Source organism: Notolepis coatsorum (genome assembly GCF_963971535.1).
Source record: "Notolepis coatsorum genome assembly, chromosome: 8".
NCBI lineage: Eukaryota > Metazoa > Chordata > Actinopteri > Aulopiformes > Paralepididae > Notolepis > Notolepis coatsorum.
This window is the reverse complement of record NC_140172.1, coordinates 91733719-91759781: the sequence shown is the minus strand read 5'-3', so window position 1 is coordinate 91759781 and position 26063 is coordinate 91733719. Positions and strand designations below refer to the sequence as shown.

The 26063-nt window shown below is 41.8% G+C and overlaps 1 protein-coding gene across 3 annotated transcripts in view; it reads left to right on the top strand.

Moving 5' to 3' along the window:
- Positions 1-26063, top strand: part of usp25 (ubiquitin specific peptidase 25) — a 189758-nt gene that overhangs the window by 132912 nt on the left and 30783 nt on the right. For 2 of the 3 annotated variants that reach the window (XM_084320122.1, XM_084320121.1), the window contains exons 17-19: positions 2832-3065; positions 13866-14005; positions 25367-25545. In XM_084320122.1, coding sequence (XP_084176248.1) covers positions 2832-3065; positions 13866-14005; positions 25367-25545 — 553 coding nt within the window. Of the gene's footprint in view, positions 1-2831; positions 3066-13865; positions 14006-15978; positions 16141-19499; positions 19596-25366; positions 25546-26063 lie in introns of all 3 variants that reach the window. The other variant, XM_084320123.1, reaches the window with a different exon arrangement.

The window sequence follows — 26063 nt, the reverse complement described above, 5'->3', positions numbered from 1 at the left end:
AGCTTTGCTTAGCTCCCCGCGTCGTCGCAGGCTTTTAAGTTAACACAATAACACACCATCGCAGCGGTGGTGATGCCGCAGGTGACCGGCTAGGTTGGATGTATCACAAGCCGCTGCCCTTTTCCCTCCTCGTGGAACTTCTGCATTGCATTTATTACAAATAGCAAGCAAACTTTTTCCCTCTGAAACAATCCCCACTAGCATCGCCATCTTTGTTGACATCCGCGCTGCTTCAAGAAACTTACGTGGCTACGTCACAGCCAAGAAAGGGAGCGCTGGATTTGTGTAAAACGCCCTGTTCCTAAACCACACGCTATCAGTCGTACCACAGTACTGGCAAAACGGGAGGAGCCCACAGTCAAAACAAACGCACTTCATCCAAATTCACCCACACCGCATTTTTTTTTACCAAAAAATATATTATATTATCGGAGCTATTAATAACGTTATCGGGTTTATCGGGATGACGTCATAATTGCTGATATCGGCCCGATAATTATCGTGCATCCCTAGTAATAATAATAATATATTTGATTTGTAGGGCGCTTTATAGTTGTGGAGCAAATCTCAAAGTGCTACATTGTAAAAGAACATAAAATCTAGCAAGAGTTAAAAAAATATATATATATATAAAATAAGCAAGACTAAAACTAGTAAAATAGTTAAAAAAAAATAAAAATAAGAAGGGCTAAAACTGGTAAAGTAACATTAGCTTAAGCTTGGTAACATCACCGTCTTTGATAACGTTGGCTAGCGTTCACTGTAATGTTAGCTAGCATTTATCAATTCTAATGTTTGCTAACCCATAATGGTGTTTTGCACTAAAAACACTGGGCTAGACTAGGAGGACTGAATTACAGAAAAAGACAGGAAAATATAAAATTACAGTTTTTCACATTAGGATCTAACATCCCAACAGGCCACCTTGTATGGTTTGATTCAGTTTTAAAAATAGACAATAATAAAAAAGAGTAAGATAGAATAGACAGAGTAAAATAGTGCAATAAGTAGTAGAATAGAATAGATATGAAATGAGCACACAAAGTGAGTGCAGACATATAAAATCTTTTTTTTTTTTTTTTTTTTTTTTTTTTTATTATTATACAGTGCAGTTACAGATCAGCACCGTGACCTGACAGGTTAATGGTGATAGAAATGTGTTTGATTGTGTTTTCACCCCACCGGTCTTTGTCGAGACTCTTTGAGCTTTCTGTTGATCCCTTCAAAAACACAATGTGAACAATAATTAGATGAATTAGTAGGACGAGTTTTGACTTAACCCTCAGAATCCGCTGCCGTTTGTTATAGGGGTTTGTATGTAAAGCATACAAAGGTCGTCAATAGAGCTAATAATAACCATGCTTCTTTCTCCCACACCTCCACCCACAGCTCTCCTCACAGCCAGAAAAAGGACTTCAGTTTCACCCCTCTGACTGAGCTCAGCCCACTCCGTTTTTCATTATGACAGGAGTCTGTGTGAATTGTGTGGAGAGTGGATTCGTGACTAATGCTACTGCTAGTCTGACGGGACAAAAAAAACTAGTATTGAGAGTATTATTATGGATTGACAGATCAATCGAAACCTGGAGATTATTATATTGAGAAGACAACGGGATCGTTGAAATGTATCAATGACTTGTTTTGGTTTTTATTTTGGGATTCCTGCAAAACCTGAGGTGAATTTTGACTCGCTTCCTTGTTTTGTTTTGATTCTGGAAAACCTGGAATGGATTTAATTTGAACTGAAGTTGAACTCGTATTATTTTTGTTTTCTTGATTATTTTCTTTCTAATACAATTCTTGCTGGAAATCTTGTGTTGAGTGTGTTTGTTTCCATATGTTATTTATTATATTCATATTCTATGTTGAGGGTCTCTTTAGAGGTTTAAGTTCTAATATGAACTTCCAGGGTTATGGGCGTGTATGTTTTGTCGGTTTGACAAATGACACGATCCTGACTAAGTTAACCTTGTCAGAAATGAGTCTGCCTGGTATGAGGCTGCCTGGTATGCACAAATAGTCAAACCGCTACAATACAATAAACACTATGGAATAGCAGGCTATATGCAACAAGCAAGGCACTGTTTATAATTTACTGCATCACTGTGGTGGGCCTGTCTGATATTGTGGTGGTCTGTCTGATATTGTGGTGGTCTGTCTGATATTGTGGTGGTCTCTCTGATATTGTGGTGGGTCTGTCTGATATTGTGGTGGGCCTGTCTGATATTGTGGTGGTATATCTGATATTGTGGTGGTCTGATATTGTGGTGGTCTGTCTGATATTGTGGTGGTCTCTGATATTGTGGTGGGCCTGTCTGATATTGTGGTGGTCTGTCTGATATTGTGGTGCGCCTGTCTGATATTGTGGTGGTCTATCTGATATTGTGGTGGGCCTGTCTGATATTGTGGTGGTCTGTCTGATATTGTGGTGGTCTGTCTGATATTGTGGTGGGCCGCCTATGGGAATCACTGCCCAGTATCCAATTTGACAGTGTCTGTTGTGTTTCCCTTGTCTCTACACAGAGGAGTTTTACTGTGTGTCTGTTGTGTGTGTCCCCCATGTCTCTACACAGAGGTGTTTGACAGTGTGTCTGTTATGTCCCCCATGTCTCTACACAGACCGTGTAGAAGTGGAGCAATTTTCCATTTACTTGGGCATGTACCTTTAGGTGAAATCTCTGAAAATAGGGCTACAGCTTAACAGGTTAATGCCCTTTTAAAATAAAAGAGTGCTTGGAAAAATACTTAAGTCCTTGAATTTCATTTTGCAATGTCTGTGTGAACCCTGTATATAAATGCAGCCATTTTGTGGGTCCCTTGTCTCTCCACAGAGGAGTTCGACAAGGAGACAGGCCAGATGCTGAGTGGTTTGGACAAGCTGCCTCCGGACCTGCGGCAGTACGTGAAGGAGGACAACCAGCTGTTTGAGAAGGAGATGGAGGAGTGGGACGCCCTGCAGCTCCGCAAGGCTCAGCAGGTGAAGCTGGGCCTGGTCACCTCCAGCGCCTCCTACTCCTCCCCCCCGCCGCCTGCGACCACACTGTCCGGTCCACCTGACAACACAGGTTAGATACCACTCTATTCAAGGGCACACTGGAGGGATGCAGAGTAGAATGTTCAATTGCCAATCAATGGTTTGTAGGCAGATTTACACTGAGGTAGAAACACTTCAATGACCTTAAAGGTAGAATCCAGGGTTCGCACAAGGTCCTTGAAGTGCTTAAAGTGCCTGATTTTTTTTACAAAAAAGAGTCGAGGCCTGGAATTCCTTAAACAGCAAATTTTTTAACACTTTGACTGCCGGAAAACTATTATTATATAATTATAAACGATCCCCCGCCCATCCGGTCATCATCAGATCATACGTAGATCATTCTAGAAGTACGTCCAATTGAAATTTTTTATATCGCCCCGATTGCCATCAAACTGTATTTCATCATCAATATAATGCATTTGGGGCTATATATCACGTTCTGGAGAAAGCTGCAGAAAGAGATGAAAACATACTTATACATTAGACCATACTTTACTATGAATATGTGAATGTTTAACGTTGCTACACAATGAACAATACATATAGGACTTTGAATGGGCCCTAATAATGGCAATGTAGCAATAGAATTTAAAAAGTTATAGCCATGCAAAGAAGGGGTACTTCTCCATAGACAAATAGAGCCGGCAACCTATGGCACCCAAAGTGTTAACATGGTGCTTAAAAAGTCCTTGAAATTCAAATCAACCATTCGCATTGAATGTTTAGTGCATCCATGATCAAATTGTTCTGAATCAAGAAATAGTATTTTTTTTGTTCCGTTTTAACTTTTAACCCTTGAGAGCCCAAGGGGCTTTTTGAACCTCAAAAAGTACATATTTTCAGAAATCGGTAAAAATAAACAATTTCGAGTGCTTTGAGATGTAATCTATATGTCTCCTTACTTGCTAAACGTAATACGACTTGTAAATATGTTTAATTCTTGCTAAATTGTATTGTATTGTATACTCAAGGAAAAGCCACTTTAAATCAGTATTAGCAACAGTAACAGTGTATTGCACTACCAAAGCTACCTAGCATGTCCTATATGCTCTGTAAATAACTATGTACAGATACCGTTTTTGATGTCACACCATGTTACCTGTTACTGCACAATTTTTTTTGTATTGGATTCTATTATATGTTGTACCCACTGTATTGCACATCGTTGCGGGCAAGACCACCCGCATTTCATTGTATACTCGTATGCCGTGACAAATAAAACTCTTGACTTGACTTGACTTGATAGCTCTAAATTATCCCCGTATTCATGGCACTACAACGCGGCACGTACATGCACGCGCGCACACACAAACAGCGGCGTGTGCGCTGATAGCTGTTAAATCACTAAGTGATAGCAATATGCATATCATTCTTCAGAGCGAGAGGGGGGAGGGATTGTGTTTCTCACATTGTCGCTGTCTGTCGTTGAACTCACTGCTCTCAGCTGAAAAGCTCTCTCACTCGCGAGGATATCTCGCCATGGGGCTGCATATTTCTCCAACAAATCATACCGTCTATAAGATCTATTTTCTGGTATTCCAAGTTTAGTCAGGATAATATAACCTGCATTATCATTCTCGAGAATACACGCCGTGTTTCCAGCTCCTCAGGGACCCGAACGTTATGAATTAAAAGTTTATTCTGGAGAAAATGAGCAAATTCAGTAACTTTCTGAACTTGTAAGTCGCTTTGGATAAAAGCGTCAGCTAAATGACTAAATGTACATGTACATATCCCTTATTAAAACGAATAACAGTTTGAAAAAACGATTCAGCCTATTAAATTGTTGTAGAATGGCTATAGCCAATTTTACGCACTTTATGAGCTCCCATTCTGAAATGTTATTGCTAAAGATTGAGAAGATTGGATAAGTTGTACTTTTTTTTGGAATACTTGAAACTAGGGATGTCCGATATTATCGGCCTACCGATATTATCGGCCGATATCGGCATTAAAATGTGATATCAGAAAATATCGGTATCTGTTTTCAATTCTTTTTTTCTTTTTTTTTTTTTACATTTCTATAACCTTTATTTACCCAGGCAAGCAAGTAAGAACAAATTCAGATTTTATTTATTGTCAAAAGTATGCATAATGTTGTGTTAATTCCACAACAAGAGATATGTAATGTTAATTACCTGAAATTATTCCATTTTTTGGGGGGGGGGAAACCCTGCATATATCGGTATCGGTTGATATCGGTTGATATCGGTATCGGAAATTAAGAGTTGGACAATATCGGTATATCGGTATCGGCAGTGATGGGCAAGCTACTTGGAAAATCTAGCAAGCTACACTACAAGTTACTCTCGATTTTAAATATAGCTCAACTACAATGGAAGCTATCCCCAGAGAAATGTAGCAAGCTACACTACAAGAACATGGCAAAAATAGCTAGCTACATAGGCACTTTTTTTTTTTTTTTTTTTTTTTACTTCGTGATCAAGTTTCCACCAAACAAATAGGCAGGCAAAAGAAATGCTCAGTTTGATTGTTTATTATAAAACTGAAACAAGCCCTCGGTCTGGCTTTTTGTGTCATCCTTTTAACATGAACTTGTATTATGTACAAAATCCAGGAAGGCAAGTTTAGCTGGGTGCAGCCTCTATAAAAGAAAAGAAAGAGACCATTTGGTTTGATCAGTTTTTATAGTATAGTTTGTTGATTACTTTTGGTGCAGTAATGGTCTTTTTCTTTTCTATTCTATCTTTATGTATTATTTATCCCTAAACTCTGCATCTTCTGAAACCTGCCCACTTTATCAACCAAAAACACACTTCTTCAATATCTGAATTGTAACTGTTTTACTTCATTTTACTAGTATTATGCTACCATGTATATACTACTACCAGTACCAACTATGCTAATATGTCTATACTACTACAGTATGTACTCAGAGTATAACACTCAAGCTTGACACTGACAAACAATACTACTCATCCTTGGCTGCTAGATATGTACCACTCCTGCTGACTTGTTGTACACAATTTGTAAGTTGCTTTGAATGAAAGCGTCAGCTAAATGACCAAATGTATTTAAATATGTAACTCACAAAACATTCCATGGCCCCAAAATCATGTGGGGACCCCCCCCTGGGGGTCCTGACCCACAGGTTGAGAACCACTGCTCTAGGTGATCTTTTCCCTCTTTTTTTCTTTTCTCCACCCCCATAATATTGTTCATTTTCTGCCTACAGTGAAACATCATCATGATAGCAGCTATCTGTTAGTTAAAGCTGTTGACAAAATGTGTACTGACTTGTGTGCTGTTTGGGAACAGTTGATTTTCATCAGCTCACCTGAATGTGTTCTCAAGTTAGTGCTGGCCATGTGGGAAGTTGAGAGCAGCATATGTTTTAGGCGTTTTTTCAGTCAAACTCATAAATGTGTCCAGATAGGGCCATGGAGAGGCATTGTTGACATCATCATCTTCATCAATGCCATCAGTGGAAACATCGAATCCTTCTGCCATTATTTCGCGCGGACTGGTTCATGTAATCTGTTATCATTCTCATTCAGAGGTCTGCGTTTCGATTTTCACTTCCTGATTTGCGGGTTGGAGTCCCGCCCTATCCTGCCTCTGATTGGCCTACCCGTAATGTTTTGGCCTAACCATACCCAATCGTGAGTCGTCATACTCATATCTAAACCAACCAACTAATCATAGTGGGTTTTCCACAGGGAGTTTTTTTTTCTCCTCACAAATCTTCATAGTCTAGACTGTTTCTCCCGACAGTAGCGTGTAGCGTTTCCTCGTCGCTACGTCACTACTTCGTTCTAAAAATAGCTGCGCTACAGACACCGCTACTTGGTTCAAAAGTAGTGACGCTACCATCATGCTACTGAGAATTGTAGTTAAGCTATGTAGTGTCGCTACTCCACAGAGTATTTCTCTGATCCTGTACTAGATTCATTTTTAAATAAACAGGGCTGTGATCCGAAAGGTCCATAGTGCCTATTTCACAGCCACCAATCATGTGTAAGTCTTTACCAAAAGCAAAGAAGTAATCAATTCTTGAGTACATCGAATGTGGGTTGGAGAAAAATGTGTAGTCCCTCCTTTGTGGATTCAACTCTCTCCAAACATCTATTAACCCAATATCCTTCATTGCAGTATTTATTTTCTTGTTTGTCAGTTTTGGCTGAGTTATGCGTGTTTTGGATGTATCAAGATTAGGATTTAATCTAATGTTGAAGTCCCCCCCGCAAATCAGGACCCCCTGAGTCTCTGCTATTATCAAATCAAATAGAATCCTATAAAATTCCCATTTCGAGTTAGGTGGGGCATAAATGTTTAGTAAAGTTATCAATGTCCCGCCTAAATTTCCTCTTATCAAAACATATCTCCCCTCCGTATCTTTTTTTTCAAATGTGAGTTAAAAACAAAGTTTGCTGGAAATTAGTATCGCCACTCCCCTCCTGTGGCCCGCCGGATATGAGGATGAAAACTGGTATTTAAAGCCCATTCTCTTCAATTTTGCATGCTCTATGTCTGTAAGATGCGTTTCCTGCAAAAAGGCCACTTCCACTTTATCCCTTTTCAATTTAGTTAATATCTTGCTTCTTTTGATTGGATTGAGTAAACCGTTCACATTATACATTACAATTTTAACTGCTTGCATATTGTCCAATAGAATTAAACACAATTATCGATAGTGAACTCACTTTATCAAAGTTAACCCCCCTGGGGCTGCAAAGAACAGCAGCCACAAAAAAAACGTAAATGGGCAAAATCACAATACAAACATTAACAACAAAAATGACTTCCATGTGTGGGGTCTTCCTTATGACCCTAATTGAGCCCCGACTGTAAGAGGGCTTTGAGGGATAACCTCTCCCCCCTATAGGTGGGAGAGGGCCTTCACTTGTCAGCATTTTCCAGTCCATGCTGCTGTCCATTAGGTTATGTGCAGGCTAAGGAAACAGCCCCGACCACACATGTATATTCGTTAGTTATTGCCAACAAAGTACTCTTCTCATTTGCAGTAATTATTCACAGTCTGTCCCGAATGTCCTGAGCTCAGCTCGCTTTTTTTATATTGAAACTCACCCTCTCTTCAGTGGGCTCACCAGTAAACGTCAATTTCCATCACTTTCCATTTTACTTACAGTCACTCCGAGTCCTGGTCCTATCGCCTGAAAGCCTGGAGTTTATCTTTGTAGTTTCCCCTCCCGTCAGCAGCTTCCTTGTTCCCTGTTTTCCTGCTCGTGCTCCACGATAAGCGCTGGACCTGCTCCAACAGAGACTCTGGTTGTTTGATGACGGTCACTTGGAGCCCCCTCTTGGCCATGTCGCTGGTCGCATCCTCCGCTGATCCATATAGCACTGTCCCCTCCTGGTAGAAAACTCTCAGCCTGGCCGGGAACGGAGTTTGAAAACGAATATTCTTCTCCTTCAGCACCGATTTCGCTTCGCCGTATTCCCTTCGCCTTGTCAAGACATCAGGGGCATAGTCATGGTCGAGGTTTACCCTTCTCCCGAAAAGTTGAAATCCCCGCTTCTGCCATAGCTGGCCAGTTTGACTACTATGGACCTCGGAGACGCTTCTGGGGGCGGCTTCTGCATCATGGCGCGGTGCGCTCTTTCAACTCGTATTTCGAACGAGACCGGGAGTTCCAGGTGTTCTCTAAACAGGCTTTCTACATAGGAAACCATTAACGGAGAACCGTCTTCTGCTCCCTCTTTAACTCCGTGGATTCTAATGTTTTCACGCCTGGAGCGACCCTCCAAGTCAGTCAGTTTAGCGTGCATTTGTATCTGGAGTTTCAACAGTTCAGATACCGCCCCCTCCGCCGCTTGTATCCGTGTCTCAGCCGTCTCTATTCTCTCTTTCGCCACCTCGATTCTCGTGTTAGTTTTCTTTATTTCTTCCCGAATCCTCTTCAGCTGCTGGCTGTTGTCTTTCCTGAACTCTCTCAATTCTTTCAGTATGAGGTCTGTTTGTTCTCCGTCGCCGTCCAGCGTATCATTATCCTCCGTGTCACTGCTGGCCGGTGGGTCATTCCCCTCCATAGCCCTGCTAGCCTCGGGAGCTAACTGGTCTTCTCGTTCTGCCTAACGTATTTCAATCTGCGTTGAATTCTTCGTCTTTCTAGGCATTCTCAAGGCGCCCAATCTTGCATCCAGTTGTCTCAAAACTTTTAGTTGATTTGAGTCGTATTGGGCTACTTTTAACTTAATTGGTCGAGAGCATGTTTTCCTATGCTGCCATCTCCTAGCTCACTCAACCGGATGAGCTGGGGTTTCAATGCAAGTCAGTCTGTTAGGTTATGAAAGCCAGTGAGTATTGTATGACTCAGACTTCAGCAATAATCATGACTTATGAGCATTATAAAATAAAAACACACATGGCATGGTGGAATACCATAAAGTACCATAAGTAAGTAAAGAGGCCTATGTTCATATCGGTGAGCACAATTTGTAACACAAAAAGAGACGTGTAGCCTATTTATTTATTTAATATTTTATTTATTCATTTTATTATTATTATTTTATTTGTTGCCATGCCTAAAATAATAGTCAAGCATAGGGCTAAAACATTTTCATAAACAATAATATAATTTTTTGTTATGTGTAGCAGGGTGGATTATCCCTGCTTCGTGGGAACGGTTGCTGGCAGTCACAAGGTAACTGGACACAGTAGAGCTCCGTCTGACTGCACCCTCGTCTTTGGGCCTGGAGCGTCGACTGGAGGCTGGTAGTGTGAGTGGATGGGGCCCGGGATTTACCAACCTGGTCTGGTACGCTGGTCTTCCTCCCCTGCAGCAGGGCGGTCAGCAGTACTCCCCAGCACGCTCCCACTTCCCCCGGTGGCTCCTTAAACCCTCCCACACCTAGTGACTGAATTGTAAATAAATACCCTGGGTTCCCCCCGCAAGCAGTACCCTCCCTCAATGACCCTAGAAACCTTACAATGAAAAGGGAAAGGTGGAATAGGAAGGGGTTAATTATATTAACGTTACCCACACCAAAAGGGTTGTCAAACGGCTCATGGATAGACACACACACAAATCTCCCCTCTAGTTCTTTAATGTTACTTACATGCTGGTTTGTTACAATGATTTAATATAAGTGACCAATTGGACTGAAGTCTCACTACAGTGCTGCTTGTAACTCCATACCTCATGAACACGTATATTATACACCCACTTCTGGGTTACTGTCAGGGATAATATACTTCATTGTGTTGGACTCATCGCCCACGTCTGGGTCTTCACTCTGTATAATACCTCGAAAGGCTTTAATTATAACACCAGGTCTGTAACTTCTCCACAGAGAAAGGGTTAACTAGATGGGAAAATATTATTAACCACCAACACGGTATCACACTCAAAGGAAATGAAAAGAAAGCAAAAGGGTGGGCCCACTAATACCTTACCAAAAGTCCTATCTTAATGCCGGCATATATTGTTTGGGGTTCCCCTTATGAACTGTAATAGCAACGCTGACTTCGCCCGCAGGCTGCACCACACTGTGTATGGTGTAAGGCTCCGAAGCATCGATGCTCATTTATACTCATCCAAAATGGCGGCCTCGCCGCGCCACCGTCGTCCGGGAGGCAAGATGGCGTCGAACGCCCTCGGGGGAGTTGGAGCAGAGGGCAGTGTTGGGCTGAGAGCGTGTGCTGGGGGATAGCGACCTCTGTCGGTCTCTGAAGGCAGCCGGGTGCAGATCTGGTCTCTGAAGGCAGCCGGGGCAGATCTGGTTGTAGAGTTGGTGCTGGGTCGACACGCGGATCTACCTTGCCCTCACTCACACTGCAGCTAAACTCTGGGTCCCAAACAGCCCTTCTGCTAGACGGGATATATCATAACGCAGGGTGCTCCTAAGCACCGGTTCTCTTCGCGCCACGCTGGCGGGGACGCCTCGCTAGAGGGAATAACTATCTAAAGTTTCTAGCTCCACCTTCTCAGAATATTCTCTTTTTTTTTGTTACATAATGTAAAATTACAGATTCATACCTTCAAAATAAGCCATCAATTGTCAAATTTGAGACGATAGTTTTCAATCAATGTCCTATCAAACATTCTGGTAAAATCCTAACAACTTTTCAGTATAGGACTTGAACTAGATCCAAGTTCATTCAGCTATCTGATGAGAGAACTACACTCCCAGAATTCAATGTGATCATTGTCACTAGAACCATTTCACACCTGGAGCAAAGGCCCAGTCATTCCTTATTTCCTTTGTTATTCCAGTGAATGGACCCAGCAGGAGGCCTAGCCTAGCGACAAGCGGCCACTACATAGTTGGGTATTGAAAAAATGCTCATATACACATAGAGAATAATAATCAACAAGAAACATCAACTGTATCAATTGTATTGTACAATGAACAACCCTATATATCGCTTTTTGAGAGAGAGAGAGAGAGAGAGAGAGAGAGAGAGAGAGAGAGAGAGAGAGAGAGAGAGAGAGAGTGTGTGTGTGTGCAGGGGAGTAGCTGGGGGGGGGGGGGGGTTAGGATGATTCCAAGGGCCCAGCAAATGCCCCAAATTTTTTTATAGATTGGGGGCCCCACATTTTTTTAATAGATTGGGGGCCCACAAATTGATTATTTTCATGGGGCCCAGAATCTCCAGCTACGCCCCTGTGAGCGCACCTTTCTCTAGAGAGCTGTCATCACCGTGATGCGCGCTTGAATGAACTGCGAGATAACTCATAACTCGTACACACACGCACTCTGTCTCTGCCAGTTATGTTGATGAAAAGCATGTTAGACTACTTTTAATACATAAATTAACGTTCCGTCGGGTCCCGTGTATTCTAGAGAATGATAATAATAATAATAATAATGCAGGACGCGCTGAAGAAGCATACATAGAAGCAGACTCGACATTAACGTTCCGTCGGGTCCCGTGTATTCTAGAGAATGATAATAATAATAATAATAATAATGCAGGACGCGCTGAAGAAGCATACATAGAAGCAGACTCGACAAGTTTCGTCTCGACGCTGCGTCTCAGCGCACACACACATACACGCACACCACATTATTCTGCGAAGCAGCTCAGTGTCCCGTGGATATTATTGCAAGAGATAATTCATACATATTATGAAAAGCCGATGCCGATCTGTTGTTTAGAATTTGGATGGGGGGTAGCGAGTCTCTGATACCTCTCACCTCTGCGCGGGGGTCTAACACCTATTCACAGCGCACACGCTTCTCTTGTGTGTGTGCGCGCGTGCGTGTATGTGTGTTTCGTGACGCGCTGTAGTTCTCTCGCAAACGGAAATAATTACAAGCATACCATCTAGCAAGAATTAAATGTATTTACAAGTCGTATTATGTTTAGCAAGTAATGAGACATATATAGCACATCTCAAAGCACTCGAAATTGTCATTTTTCTATTTTTATCGATTTCTGAAAATATGTACGTTTAGAGCATTTAGAAGACATTCTAATTCTTTTGTTCTCCGCCCACGGGAGCAATACGCCCCATTGACTCCTAAGGGTTAGCCCAACTCGGCTATACCGTTCTTATTCTAGGATAACTCGTGGTATATCACTAGGGATATTCAGGGAGAAACATGCAAGGCTCCACTACGAGTACATTCATAGGATAACCCGTAATATCCTCAGGTTCAATACGGGGCTCTCCAGACACGACCGCTCCGGTCCAAGTTCAATCTCGAAGAGGCTGCTTCCTCTCACTCCCGTCCACTTCCTTCTCCGTCTCTCACGTATGCTCTCTGCCTGCCACCGCCCCCTGCTGGCCACCAACTAGCCACACAGGGAAAAGGATGGTAGAATAGAATCCAGTAATGCCGTTTATAATCCATATTCCAGTGAGTAGAGCAAGGAGGGGCGAGCATCATTGTTCGAGAGAATATTAGCTGAGACTAATTAGAATGTCTTGGTGCATCAGGGGAGATAGAAAGGCAAGTCAGCACATCTGGATAATAGATATATTTTCCAGGTGGCTACATATGGTTATAATAAAAGCTTTTCTATACATTTGTCTGATTGATTGATTGAAAACTTTATTAACAGATTGCAGAATGGGTACAATACAGTACAGTTCAATACACACAATTGTTAAGGGGATGCAGACCAGAGAAAGACTTTCATCTTGTTTACATCAGGGTCCCCCATTTTCAATTCATCATAACATATGTGACCGAGTCCAGGGTTTGTGCCTACATGTCTCCATTTTCATTTTCCAGATTTTTCCAGATTGTGAAAGTACAGAATGTAAGCTTTCAAATGATGTGTCATACTTTGAAATCTGAGAATGTTTTGAATATCATATATTCATTTAAATCTTGTAACTCAGTCTGTTGTCTAAAACACTCAAGGGGAGAAAACGCCTCTCAAAGATGTCCACACTTCAGCTAGTTTGGGGAGGGGGGGGGGGGGGGGGCGTGGACAACTACCCTCACCTGAATGCATCCATTGTTAACGTTAATGACTCTCTCTGTGTGAATGCCTTTACCTGGCTCAGTGAATCTGAATCCTAACACGCAGCTCTATTCAGATGCAAAAATAAACCCAGCCCCCACCTCTCCTCTGTGGAGAGGAACAAACTGTTTCAAAAACAGCCTTTTTTAAACACAGAATTACTACATTGGATTATCGACGAAACCGAAACAAGTAGGCAATAACGCTATTAAAAAAAAATACAGTGGAGGTTAAAATAAGTTCAGTCAGGAGATTTCTTTTTGCTTTAATCCCTGGTCGAAGTGTCCTTTAACAAATTGTAAAGCGCTATGGATAAAAGGGCTATATAAATGTAGCCATTTACCATATAGGAGCAAAATGGCCGGTGTGTTGATATGATCAATTACAATGTTTTATTTTTTAATTTAATTCTTTTTTAACCCCTTCCAGCACCCCAGGATGAGCCAGAGTACATGGAACAGCCATCACCCACAGACGACTCCAAGCACCTCCAGGAGGACATGGAGAGAGCCATCTCCAAGGCTGCTGCAGATCAGGAGGAGAGGAGCCCAGAGGCCCTGCTGAGCGCTGTAAAGAGACACACAGACACACACACAGACACAGGGTAGTGAGTAAGGCTGAGACGATATGCCATTCATTTGGGATCAGGTCAAAATTATCGATAAATATCGATATTTTTATTAGTATATTAGAGGTGGGCATAGATAATTCTTTTTAATCTAGATTAATCTATCTGCAATCCTGGAGTTAATCTAGATTAAAATGGCTCATTTGAAGTCTGCCGAAGGCATTCAAAATATGTGTGTTCTACCCAAATAATGACCAGAAGTAAGTCCTTACTTTTTCTTTCCTCTTTACGTTTCTCAGGCCAGGTGGCCCATTACACCATGGGCCCATCTCCCGTTTCCAAAATGCATTACAGACTGTTTGAAAAAGCTGTTTTGCTATGATAATTGGTAATGAAATATCAAAATAACGTTCAATAAGATGTACTTGTGTTTAATAAATTGTTTTACAATTTAAATCCTCTAATATTGGACGGTCTTGTATTTACCTCAGCTGCAAAGAGCACCAGGCCTTTATTAGAGAGAGGCTTATATAAGAGGCAGGCCTTAATTTCTAAAAATGACACTCATGGACATAATCCATTCTATTTTTTAATACGTACATTGTCTGTCTACATTTATTTAGACTGACATTGGTATTTAAATATTGAGTGCAGTTGAGTAATTGTGAAACTGTGGTGGATTAACGTAATTCACACACTGAAGTTGGAACTGTTTATACTAGGTTGCGGGGCCCGCACGGCCAATTTTGCGTGTGGTACCTTCTTGACTCTACCTGAGTCCAGAGCCATAACATGCAGGCAATAGCTTTAGCTAACGCTATCATAGAATCATGATCTGTAATGTCAACTGGATAACGCCAGCCCCGCCTGCCAACGCCATATAGATAGCGAACGTTAACTAACGTTTGCAAACAAAGCCAACGTCATCCAGCCGACACCACAGATTTAGCTATGACAACGTTAGCTAACGCTAATGCTAACGCCAACGAGAGGGAAACATTTGAATACCCTCCACTATTAGAGGATTTACGGTACATCAGCTAATGTAATTGGCTCCCAGTCTCAACTTTGAGAATAGACCACTGCACTTCCGCGTTACAATGAAATCAGGGAGGAGATAGCGGGGGGAGCAAATTAATGAATGTGGCTGAGAGCCTTGATGCGCTGAGAGCAGGGGACACAAACAGGCTGGCTCCCCCCGCTATCTCCTCCCTGATTTCAGAATCCCGGAAGTGTTGCGGTGGTCTATAGATTAACGGCGGTAATTTTTTTTTATCGCGCGATAAGAGTCCGCCGTTAACTTACCGGCGTTAACGGCCCGGCCTTAATATATATATATATTTTTTTTTTGTATTATTATTTAAACAACAAATGTATGTTTATTTTGCAGCAATTCTTTGTCGTTGCCGCCATCTTTAGTGTTACAGATTTCCCCATTCAAAACTACCACAGTGATCCTTCTCATTTTATAGTCGGTGGTCTCTGGATGTGATGGAGGAGTGCACTGCATATTGAATGCAGAGTTGCAATTCAACTGAATTTACATGAAATGGGGATGTTTTAACTAAAACATGCCACAATACCTAGTATTTTAGTATAGTATAAAGTATTAAAAAAAGGTATTTCTTTTTTATACATGCAAAAGAATTACGCCACTTATCGATTTCACGCAGTTATCAATAATTATCGATAAATCGATAAGTGGTCTCAGCCTTAGTTGCATAATTCGGTGAAAGGAAATGCCAATGCCTGCTCAATGCAATTCAAACGCTGTTTTAAGAAATCTCAAAAACACATGTTTATTTGTTTATCTCCATTAGGTAACCATTCATCCATGTTGCTCTAAATAACTGAAAGCCATTAAGACTATGAAGTCTTAAAACTATCACTACACCACCTTTAACAGTCCATGCCTATTCTCTCCATTCCACCTCTCTACCTCTCTCTCCACAGTCTCCTCCCCTTTACCCCTCTTCCCCCTCCCCCCAGCCTGAGGTCCAAGCCCCTGTCACCCCTCCTCCTCCTCCTCACCCCCCAGTGGAGGATGAGTCCCCTGCCCAGCGCACCGTAGAGGTGGCCATCCCTCACGTGGGAACCTTTGTCATTGAGTGGGAGGCCGGGGGTTACGACGACGAGGTTAGCTCTCGTCTGTAACAGGTCTTCTCTCTGTTCATGGACACTGTAGCATTGAAACTTTAGTCTATATGCACTAGAAATAAAGGCCTTTACTGTAGCATTGAAACTTTAGTCTATACGCACCAGAGATAAAGGCCTTTACTGTAGCATTGAAACTTTAGTCTATATGCACCAGAGATAAAGGCCTTTACTGTAGCATTGCAACTTTAATCTATATGCACCAGAGATAAAGTTTCAACTTGTTCAACATGACTAACAGGGTGAAACATTACACCGGTTCCTGACAGGCAGCGAGCGAGCGAACTGGAGACGAAATCGCGCACAACACTGTCCTGATATGAGGCGGCACGTGTCCGAGTGTGTCTGTGTGTGTTACCTGGAAGCACACGGGGGCAAAGCAGCCTGCGATTCTTGACCAATAAAAAGTGTTTAGGGGCGGGACTCGGCCGCGTAATCGCTCAACTAGAGACACAGCGAGCGAATATTTGAGGGGGGAACGACATCGCCGCTCAGTTCGCTGTCGCTCGCGGCAGGTCAGGATAGTCTGATTGAAACGAATACATTTTAATCATTTTCGCAATCACGCTCGCTCGCGTCGCTGCCCGTCAGGAAGGGGTGTTAGGCTATCAGTTTCCTTTTTTTCTTCCCTCAATAATATGTTATTTATGTACGTTATCATTGTAAACAAATGCACATATGGATTGTTTGCTGCAACGTTTCTGAATGAATTGAAGCATTAAATAAGCAGAGAATTAAATTACGATTTCCATTTGTGTTTAAATAGCCTAGCCATTAAAATGTTTAAATGAAATGCTTCAGTTTAATTAAATATATATATTTATGTTATTAATAATATTTACATTTATATATTTACCGCATATATATATATATATATATATATATATATATATATATATATATATATTTATAGGGCAAATATAACAGAGGACATATATACCCTCATCTTGCACCATGACCTTTTTACACTGCCTATACACTGCCAGGCATCAGGGCAAGTGGCTATCTTTTACAGCGTCTTTAACGTCTCGAGCAATAATATTTATTAGAGGCTCCATTTTTCGTGGACGAAAAATACACCAGTCTATAGATATCAATTTTCCCGACAACGCTACCTGCCTCGACAAAATCCGTGCCTTGGTTATCCAGATACAGATGAATTATCATCTCAGAATAACATAAGTGGCTATCTTTTACGTCTCGAGTAATAATATTTATTAGAGGCTCCATTTTTCGTGGACAAAAGAAATACCACCAGTCTATAGATATCAATTTTCCCGACATAACGCTACCTGCCTCGACAAAATCCGTGCCTTGGTTATCCAGATGAATTATCACCTCAGAATAACGTATAAGTGGCTATCTTTTACAGCATATTTTACTTCTTGATCAATGTTATGTTCCGAGACATATTACCTTTTATTTGTTAGGCTATTTGAATACACCGTTTAGCCCTAAATGGTGGATTCAAATAGCCTAACAATTACAAATAAAAGGCAATATGTGGGCGGCTACGTGGTGCAGTGGGCAAGGCGCTCACCACGAATACTGGAGACTGGGCTCGAACAGGAACGCCTCCCTGTTCGAGCCCAGCGCTCCACATTGCTTTCAGTTTAGCTGGTCGTCCGCACTAATACACATTGGCAGTATTAGGGGGAGGGAAACTGATGGGTGGGGATCGGGCGTTGTGGACAGCGACTCCTACAGGTCGGTTGGTGCGCCTGCGCAGTAGAATCAGGAAGCGACGGGGGCGGGGCCCCTCCAAAGCCCAGACCCCTGACGCTGAAAGATCGAGCCGTGCAGGTGGAAAGATGCCACTGCCGTTACCTCGAGTATCGGAGGGGACTCGTGCTATGTATGACTTAGTCCACATTGCAGCCGGCATGTGCGAGGCATGAAACAGCGTTCAAAGACAGGGGAGGGTTGAATTGGATGATACGAAAATTGGGATGGGAGAAAAATAGAAAATGGGAGAAAAAGTGGATAAAAAAAATAAATAAAAGGCAATATGTCTCGGAACATCGGCTTGCAGTTGCATTATTGCAAACTAAAGAAAATGTGAATTAAAGAAGTTAAAACTAATAAAGGCCGCAAACACCTGAGCTACTTGGTCGTTCATGTTGACTAATCCAGTGCTGGAAAAATATGGCTGGATCCTGTTCTCACCGGAAGTTGGTGAGGGCACGTGGACGTCGGTGTAGTGCGCATGGGTGTTGGACGTGAACAGCAACAGCTCCGGCTCGCACAAGGTTACATGGCACCATTCCAAGGGACTTTGAGAACGAAAACCCCCATGGCGCGTTGCCGCTAGGAAAACGAAAATGCCCGCTAAAACGCCATTGCCATTTAACTTGGACATGCAAATGGAATCATTAGAAAATACAACGTTCCTGTTTTCCCCTCGTGTAACCTGGGCCTTAGCCTCTCCTCTCACGCCATCAGCTTGCTGTTGGGTCCTATTTGGCTGCCTTGGTTTTCACAGACTATCCTATCCTTGTGTGTTTTATAGTATATTGCCAGGGGTATAAAAAGTACCCAGAAATTATACTTAAGTGAAAGTATGGGTACAGTCTCAAAATTGTACTCAAGTCAAAGACTGTATCTGGCTAAAAAAGGTTTCTACTTTTAAATGTCCTTAAGTACTAAAAAGTAAAAGTAAATTTTTTTTTTTTATTCCGGGGCAATGAAATGTTCCGTTTCATCCTCTTCGTCACTCTTTGTGGCCATCTTCTGTAGCTTGTCACTCAGACTGTCTATTCTTCTGATAGCAGGTGTTTAATCAAAGATCCCCGCTTTCTAGTCTTGGACAAGGACCAATCAGCATGGGTATATATGGGCGGGTTAATTTTCCATTGATGGGGATTTGATGGGCTGTTTTTAAATTAAGTGTGGCCACAGGATTAATAACGTTAACGTTAGTTCGGCCAGAGAAACAAATAACTAATTAAAATAGTATGACCTGTGAGATTTGTACTTTGTATGTCTGCATTTTAAGGAGTAAGGAGTAAAAAAACAAAAAAAAATCTCTGAAATTTAATTGAGTACAAGTATACAAACCTAATAATACTATACTCGAGTAAAGTACAAATCCCCAAAAACAGTACTTAAGTATTGTAACGAAGTACAATTACTCAAGTACTTTACACCCCTGAGTATCGGCATGGCCTTCAGCTGCCTGTGTCTCCCCTACAGTCATGTGACTCCTAGCTTGCGCATGGAGTGGTGTACGGCATGCCTTAGCTTGCCCTGTTGCAGTGTGTTACCACTATAGTGTGTAGATGGTTTTCCCAGGGATGTATCCTCATGATTAACCCCCCCCCCCCCCCTCACTTCTCGGGCAGGCAATGATGACTCCAAATATGCAGGGTATTGTTATGGCCATTGGCAAATCCAACAGTGTGTATGAAAAGATTGGGCCTGAGGCAGCCTTCTTTCAGGTACATCTCCTTCTCTATATCTCCTCCTTTTCTCTACTTCTCAAAACATTCCATCCCTTTCTCTCTTCCTTTTTACGTCACCCCCTCCCCCTTTCGTTCTTATCCTTTTTATTCTTAGTGGAATGGATTTGTTTAAACTGGTAATATAACCCAGTGTTGGGGTCTGAAGCATTTACAGTAGTCTTCAGTTCCTAACACACACATTGATGTCACTACAGTAGTCTCCAGTTCCTAACGCACACCTTGATGTCACTACAGTAGTCTCCAGTTCCTAACCCACACCTTGATGTCACTATTGTAGTCTCCAGTTCCTAATGCACACATTGATGTCACTACAGTAGTCTCCAGTTCCTAATGCACACTTTGATGTCACTACTGCAGTCTCCAGTTCCTAACGCACACCTTGATGTCACTACGGCAGTCTCCAGTTCCTAACGCACACCTTGATGTCACTACGGCAGTCTCCAGTTCCTAACGCACACCTTGATGTCACTACTGTAGTCTCCAGTTCCTAACGCACACCTTGATGTCACTACTGCAGTCTTCAGTTCCTAACGTACACCTTGATGTCACTACTGTAGTTGCCAGTTCCTAACGCACACCTTGATGTTACTACTGTAGTCTCCAGTTCCTAATGCACACATTGATGTCACTACTGTAGTCTCCAGTTCCTAACACACATTGATGTCACTACTGTAGTCTCTAGTTCCTAACGCACACCTTGATGTCACTACTGTATCTCCAGTTCCTAACGCACACCTTGATGTCACTACTGTAGTCTCCAGTTCCTAACGCACACCTTGATGTCACTACAGTAGTCTCCAGTTCCTAACGCACACCTTGATGTCACTACTGTAGTCTCCAGTTCCTAACGCACACCTTGATGTCACTTCTGTAGTCTTCAGTTCCTAACGTACACATTGATGTCACTACTGTAGTCTCCAGTTCCTAACACACATTGATGTCACTACTAGGGATGCACGATAATTATCGGGCCGATAATTATCGGGCCGATATCAGCAATTATGATGTCATCCCGATAAACCCGATAACGTTATTGATAGCTCCGATAACATATAATACATTTTTTGGTTAAAAGAAATCCGGTGTGGGTGGATTTGGATAAAGGGCGCTTGTTTTTATTATAGCCTCCTCCCGTTTTGCCAGTACTGTGGTAAAACTGATAGCGTGTGGTTTAGGAACATGGAGTTTTTCACAAATCCAGCGCTCCCTTTCTTGGCTGTGACGTAGTTGCGTTACATTCGGAGACAGACAGTCGATCTGCCAATGACGTCCCACCGCTTGCACCCACCTCTTCTTCTTACCACCAATCAGAAGCTCTCGTTCGTTTATTTACCTCCGGATTGTCAGCCATTACTCTACTCGGAGCTAACGTTATCTCCCCGCCAGCCACATTGACAAGTACCAGCGCTTATACATTACTGGCAAATGTCTTGTTGCACTTGTGGCAACGAGCGTTGTCAGCATCGACTTTAGTAAAATAGACCCAGACTTTTGAACGTTTCGTTCTGTCCGCCATTATGAGAGCAGAGCTGTCTGTACTCGGCAGCGCAGCACCTGTGTGTGTGTGTGTGTGTGTGTGTGTGTGTGTGGTACCGATAGCAGTACCGATGACGTCGGAGCTTATAAATACTAAAAAAAATAAAATTGATAAAAAATATATATATATATATATACATTTAAAAAAAAATATTATAATACAATAAATATCGGTTATCGGCTTGAGGAGCATAAAGTTATCGATATCGGTGTCAAAAAATCAATATCGTGCATCCCTAGTCACTACTGTAGTCCATGGACCGCGGAACGCATTTGGAATAGGTATGGCCAATTAATTAATTAATTAAAAAAAATTAAATAAAAAATTATTATTATTATTCTTTTTTTTTTACACCAAAAGTTGGAGTGTAAACCAGAACCGAGTCCTTTCATTGTCCAAAGATGACATTGTGTACAGAACAGTTTTGCTCTTGTTTGGCAAAACGTTAGCCATCTGTGGTCCTTGAACCATTTGGAATGAGTATCCGTTTTGTACCTGCAAGAACAGCGGGGTCATCTGGTTGATTGGACTTTGATAGATCCCTGCAGCACTCACACTGCACACTGCGCGGACGTAAATGTATTTGCTGATATACATTTGACTGTTAATGTTAATTAATGTTATTATTATTATTAGTATTATTATTATTATTATTATTATTATTATTATTATTATTATTATTATTATTATTAAAGTTATTAATGTTTACATAATGTTTGAGTTTGATACACCCAGGGGCGGACCTAGCACATTTGGCGCCCTAGGCGAGGTTCACCACTGCGCTACCAACCGGTTAACCCTTTTCACTGCGACAATACACAGAAGGTTAACCCTTTCACGACCGTCGGTTGTGTGATAATAAAGGTTTAACCCTCCGTCGTGTGGCAGTGAAAGGGTTAACAGTTATACAGTAAAGTACTGCACCTTTATTTTTTACAAGCAAGAACAAGAGCTAAGAATAAATGTAAAATGCACACTAAAGAATTAAAACAAATAAACAACTTAGCTAACACACAATAATAATAATAACAATAACAAACAATAAAAGAATGTGCAAATTTGCTTTCAAAGAAAATTAAGAAGAAAGAAAGACTGTGAACACTTAAAGCTGAGGCTCAGATCGACCGACCGTTTTAGATTTTTGGCTCATTTTCCCTCATGTTAGAATATTTTTTATGTAAAAATAATGGTTGCCGATATAGAGGGCGCCAAAACTGCGCAGAGCAAAACAAATAAAAAATAAAATAAAAAAAATTAAAAACTTTTTTTTTTACACCCCAAAAGTTGGTAGGGCCGCGGCCCTACTGGCCATACCGGTTCCGCGGTCCATGCTGTAGTCGCCAGTTCCTAACGCACACCTTGATGTCACTACTGTAGTCTGGTTCCTAACACACACCTTGATGTCACTACTGTAGTCTCTGGTTCCTAACGCACACCTTGATGTCACTACTGTAGTGTCTTTTCAATTACAAATGCTTCAAGGACAGAACACTCCCCAGTCTTTAAAAGATGCGTTAGGAACTGGACACACTGTAACTAAACTAAACTAGCATGCAGAACTACAAGGAAACAAAACTGAGTTCTTTTCACAAGGATATGTTTTTAGTTGTTATTGCACAGGCAAATTATTGTTTGACTGTGGTTGATCATTAGCTTATTTACTTAACAGTAATTTAGTCTATTTATGACATTGTGTTCCTACCTGCTTTTGATATATATATATATATACACAAGCTATGAAGGATGTGTTAATATGATACATTGACTTGTATGTCTAGGCTACATATGCATGGTCTTGAGAATCATGCAAATCAAATCAAATGTATTTGTAAGGCCCGCCAACACACGTTAACTCATTCCGGGCCACGCCCATATGACCAAATTAGGTCTAGCGTGCCAGCGCTGAAGTCAATTAGGCTATGGGTCTAATACACCTGTCTCTTATCAATGACTTGCTTGCAGTCAACATGTACGAAACGGATTGTTTTTTCATTGGTACATTTCCGTTTTATACCGTTTTGAATACGAGTATAGTTTTGGAGATTTCTAGTAATTCCAGAGAAATCCGCGATAATAGCCCTTTAGTGGAATACACAAAACACGTTGTCATTTTTCGGCTGATTTATGAATAATTTTCAAATGAACGCTAGATTATCGATAGTATATGTGTCCTTATGCACGCTAGAGAAACAGGCTGAAAAATCGATTATCCATGACTTGGTCAGCGCTAACGTCACGCACACACACACACACACACGCTCCGATGGCGGAGAAAAAAACATCTGATTAATCCAAGACTGGTAAAATAGAATCAGATGTTCTGCAAAAAGATTAATCCAATTCCTGATCGCCATTCCAAATATTGATGGCGTTTATTGATCCAACGTTCTAGTCCAAAACACATAATCGACCCTGCTCCCAGCCTTGCCAGTGAACGTGGTAACACGATACTGCTTGCCCAAGAAGGGAAACCCCGGACCGGAGTTTTTTTTCTGGTGCACAGTCCCAGCCAATCCAATCCAATGATGTGCAATACCATCCGGGAGACAATAGCCGGCGGTATTTGCCCTTTGCAAGCTCAGACCCATTCCCAATGATAACGTCAGGCTGGATGGATGAAAAATGTATAGATATCGCTAATAAAAGAAATAACGATTAAAACCCGAGTATACTCATGATTGGCACACAACACATGGCGAGTTAACCCGACTAATCTCGTGGTTGGCACTGAATGGGTTAATGTCCCCATGGGCCGGACACGTCTTCTTTAAACAAGTCAAGAAGAAACATCACAATAAATCAAGAACAAAACAAAAACACCATGATGTCCAAACAAATTTAAATTAATGCAACACTCTCACACATACCCCACGCGAAGGTAAGGAAAAACTCACTAAAAACCTAGCAATAAGGAAAAAAAGTGCAATGCAAGCCATCTGGATCTTGTGAAATCACATTTTGTCAAGTACATAATCGGAATATTTCTGTTTTGATACTTATTTTACCATTTTAGTAAATACGCTTATAGTTATCCGTCTACCATGTATTTTCCATGTGAAGGCTGATATTTCTTTGTTTCCATTTACACCATCAATCTGAAATTATACTTGTAATGTAACATGTAGGATTTCTTTTTCATCCATATATTTCTGTGAAATTAATTGTGAAACATTTGAATACTATCTGAAAAAGTAACTGGCTATTGCAAACGGTAGCCTTGATAATCTGCGCAGCACAGTCGTTTTCAGGCTGCTCTGTTCCCTGCAATGTCCCTTCAACACATTGCTAAATTACACATCAAAAGCAGCGGGAGGGAAAATTAATTGTCAGCCGATATATCGGGCGGATATGTGCAGACGGTCGATTGATATCGAATACCATCTTGTGCGACGGTCTCAATATTAATGCTAGAGTTAAAGTTATTGTATCATATGAAACTAGAGATCACAATGAATCCATTGGTCATGCTAGCTTCTCTGGAAAGGGGCTACATTTGGCTACGAAGTTCACCAATATTTTGAAGGGTACAAATATTATAATCAATATTTTCTGCACTATTTTATATCCAAAGGTTATCAATATTTTGTCAGGCTAAATTTAAGCGAACTCCATGTTTATTTAGGCTAATGTTGGTGAGTGCAAACCTAGCCGTCATCAACCAGCTAGGCTAGCTAGCTAATATGGCTAACATTAGTGAACTTAAGTTCCGCAATTTTGTTTCTTATTTGTTATTATTATTTTATCAGATGAAGAAGAAAATAATGTCAGTCGACCACAAGAGCAAATAATGAAATACAGCAGTTAAAAAGCAACTACATTATCACAATTAATTTGACAGGAATGAGTTTGTAGAAAATCCTACACAACTTACCTTTTATTATTCAGTGCTTGGCTCAGGTGTAAAATCATCAAGTGTTAAAGTAAGCATGTCCATTATGCCTCATCCTCAATCAGACCTCTCTCCCCCCCCCCCCTTTCTCTCCATCTCTCTCTCCCTCCCTCCCCCCCTCTCTCTCTCTCACTCTCTCCCCCTCTCTCTCCCCCTCTCTTTCTCCCTCTCTATCTCTCCCCCTCTCTCTATCTCTCTCTGCCCCCTCTCTCTCTCTCTCTGCCCCCTCTCTCTCTGCGTCTCTCTCTCCGTGTCTCTGTCCCCTCCTCTCTTTCTCTCCCCCTCTCTCTTTCTCCCTATCCCCCCCCCCCCCCCCCCCAGGCCATAAAGGTGGAGTACGCTCGTCTCCTGAGGTGTGCCCAGGAGGACACGGATCCGGGGAACGACTACCGGCTGCAGCACGTCATCGTCTACTTCATCCAGAACCAGACCCCCAAGAAGATCGTGGAGAGGACCCTCCTCATGCAGTTCACCAACAGGAACCTGGCCTTCGACGAGAGGTACGATGGGCACGCCGCTGTGCTCTGCAGCTGTTCTGCTTTACTCACGTCTAGAAATACTCTGTCCATAGAATAGAAGCAGGGTTCGCACAAGGTCCTTGAAGTGCTTAACACTTTGAGTGCCAGCCACGCGTTTTGTCGTTAGTTCATGCCGACCGTCGAGTGCCGCCAATGCTATATAGCGTTTGTTTGTCGTATTTTTTTTTATTGGTGATTTGAATTCATATTTCATCAATCGAGCCTCGTGTTGCAGACTCTCTCTGAGCTCAATTGGGAAGATATTGCCCCTATCGTCTCTCCCTGTGTAACTGCACCCCATTACTTTAGACTGATGAAGGGGGGGGCGGGGGGCCAGTTTCCTCATTTAACTTTTCCGTCAAGCCAACTGAAGAATCCATTGTGATCGCCGGCCCGGAAAATGCGTGGATTATGTATTTACAGTACCCAACGCTGAATCAATAAACGCAATCGATATTTGGAATGGCGATCAGGAATTGGAATAATCTTTTTGGATAACA